This window comes from Dermacentor silvarum, chromosome 5, assembly GCF_013339745.2.
Source record: "Dermacentor silvarum isolate Dsil-2018 chromosome 5, BIME_Dsil_1.4, whole genome shotgun sequence".
NCBI classification, from domain to species: Eukaryota; Metazoa; Arthropoda; class Arachnida; order Ixodida; family Ixodidae; genus Dermacentor; species Dermacentor silvarum.
This window is the reverse complement of record NC_051158.1, coordinates 148,222,148-148,224,499: the sequence shown is the minus strand read 5'-3', so window position 1 is coordinate 148,224,499 and position 2,352 is coordinate 148,222,148. Positions and strand designations below refer to the sequence as shown.

The 2,352-nt window shown below is 56.6% G+C and overlaps 1 protein-coding gene and 1 pseudogene across 1 annotated transcript; both read right to left on the bottom strand.

The window, feature by feature from the left end:
• Window positions 1-238: 238 nt before the first annotated feature.
• On the bottom strand, window positions 239-709 carry LOC119454480 (uncharacterized). Its single transcript, XM_037716397.1, has one exon. The coding sequence runs from the start codon at window positions 707-709 to the stop codon at window positions 239-241; it is 471 nt and encodes a 156-aa protein (XP_037572325.1).
• Window positions 710-908: 199 nt separating this feature from the next.
• LOC119454479 (uncharacterized) lies at window positions 909-1,779 on the bottom strand (annotated as a pseudogene).
• Between the last annotated feature and the right edge of the window lie 573 nt (window positions 1,780-2,352).

Sequence of the window (2,352 nt, the reverse complement as noted above, 5' to 3'; positions counted from 1 at the left end):
CCGCACGCTTCCGCTCGGGCACACGGCTCGCGGCGAAGATTTTATCTATACGGAACCTCACGGCGACGGTGACGGCGATGGCGACGCCGACGGCAGAAATCCGGTTGAAGTGTCCATATAATTGCTATCGCAATATCGTCGCACCGTGCAATGCTACTGTGAAATCCTGAATGTTCGGGAGAGGGTAGCGATCAAGAACTGTGACGTTGTTTACTGCCCGGTAATCACCGCATGGGCGTCAGTCGCCCGTCTTAGGCACCATGTGAACAGGTGATGCCCAATTACTGGAGGAAGGGCGGATGATGCCGAGTTGCAGCATGTGTTCGAACTCCGCGCGAGCGATCTTGAATTTCTCCGGGGACAAACGCTGGGGTCGGAAGGAGACTGGTGGGCCGGAGGTGACAGTGTGATGGCACACGTCATGTTGCACCGGTTGCATCCAGTCCGACAGGCGCGTCAAAGTGGGAAACTCGCGTAGGAACGCGGCGAAAGGTTCGTTCAACATGGCAGAAATAGGCACGATCGGCGATGTCCCTGATGATGGGACGCCGGGAACAGATAGCTGGGTCATGGAGTTGATGAGACGGCGTCGTTGAACGTCTTCAAGGAGTCCGTAGTTGTGCAAGAAGTCTGCTCTAATGACTGCACGACGGACGTCCGCAACCAGGAAAATCCTGCGGAACGCTCGTCGAAGGACAAGGTTTAGCATGACGGAGCGTAACGAGAAAACTAAAATCCTGGTGCCGTTGACGGCTTGCAAAAACGACACAGGTGTTCCTTTTCGGTCGGAGTGGTGGCGGGGAGAATACTGACATCGGCTCCTGTGTCTACTAAGAACCGTTGTCCAATAACTCTGTCCGTCACGTAGAAAAGGCGACTTGTGTGTTGGGCCGCACCACTCGCCGCCATTAGAGGTCGGCCGGCCTGTTTCCCTGCCAAGCGCAGGGACGCCGACAGTGACGAGCGTCGTTTCCAAAACGGCGGTGGTAGTAGCAAGCGCCAGACGTTGTAGTTGATGTTCCATCGCGGGTGCCCGTGCGTCTTGTTTTGCTGGAACGATGGCTGCATGGGCGACGAGATGACGTGCGGCGATGTTCCGGTCCACATATGATGCGTTCCAGGCGCTCACACAAGGAGTCGAGCGTAGATTTCGCTGCTGAAGAGCAGGGAAGGGTTCGCATGGCGGTTGTATTGTCACCCGGAGACGATGTCGTGGCTGCGATGGTTGGGGTGGCTACTTCCATGACTTTGTCGGCCAAAGCGGCAAGTGCGGTAAGATCCATGGTAGAGGCTGCCGCCAGGACCACCTGCACGTTAGCCGGGAGTCGTTGCAAAAACAATTCGCGTAACAACGCGTCGTCGATGGATCTCGCGTTGTTTCCGAGCAGCTGCTTCATTCGGCGACGATGGACTAGGGCGTCGGTCGCCGAGTTCTTCAGCGGACAGGAACTGCTGGATGCGAGAATGCTGTGGAGCTGCTGCGCGCTGTAGCAGGGCTGCCTTGAGATCGTCATAGGCGGAGGTAGACAATGGGGCATTCAACAAATCTGTTACTTCGTCAATGGCGGCGGGCGAGAGCGCTGCAACGGCGTAATGAAACTTTGAGGCTTGAGAGCGGATACCAGCAACTCGAAATTGCGATTCGGCCTGACGAAACCACGTCGAGGGATGCTGGTCCTAGTACTGTGGGAGGCGGACGGCGATGGCCAAACATGAGGGCTCACCGCGTTCATCGGAAGGGTTCTGTCCTCGAGCTCTCGTAGCGTTGGTCTGGTCCATGGTCGTCTCTACCACAGGAGCGTATAGCAGTATCATGTCCGAGGTCACTAAACTGTGGCGACGAGCGACCACGTAGACCGGTAAAGTTTCGGGGCTCTCGCAGGTGAGGAAAAACCGACAACCGATCACTTACCGTAGCATTTTTAATCTGTGTCTGAACGCTAGCCCGTGCCGGAGCGTGCCAGTCGCTCGTGCCTCGTGCAGACGCGGGCGTCTACGTAATTATCATGCGACGCCGATGCTGCTGCCGCTACAGAGGGCTCCCCCACCCCCCCTAGAGAGGAGGAAAGTTCGACGAACTAAGAAAAGTCCACGTGACGCGGCGTGTCTTGGCATTGGTCTTGGGTATCACGGACGGAGGCGGCGTCGATCGATGCAGAAGGGTTGCGTCGCACATTGATGAGGTCGATGGTATGGGTGCTTCAATGTAGGCGGTTTGAGACGTTCCAGGGCAATTGTGTCTGATCGGCCGTTGACGTTCACGACAAAAGTCGTCGGACGGAACTCGAGAACACAATATGACCCGGAGTAGTGCGGCTGCAAAGGTTTCCGCACGGTACAGTTACGAACGAA

Bases quoted from the DNA above. Each gene is read 5' to 3' on its own strand.
- LOC119454480 (XM_037716397.1), bottom strand. From the start codon at position 709: ATGCTAAACCTTGTCCTTCGACGAGCGTTCCGCAGGATTTTCCTGGTT.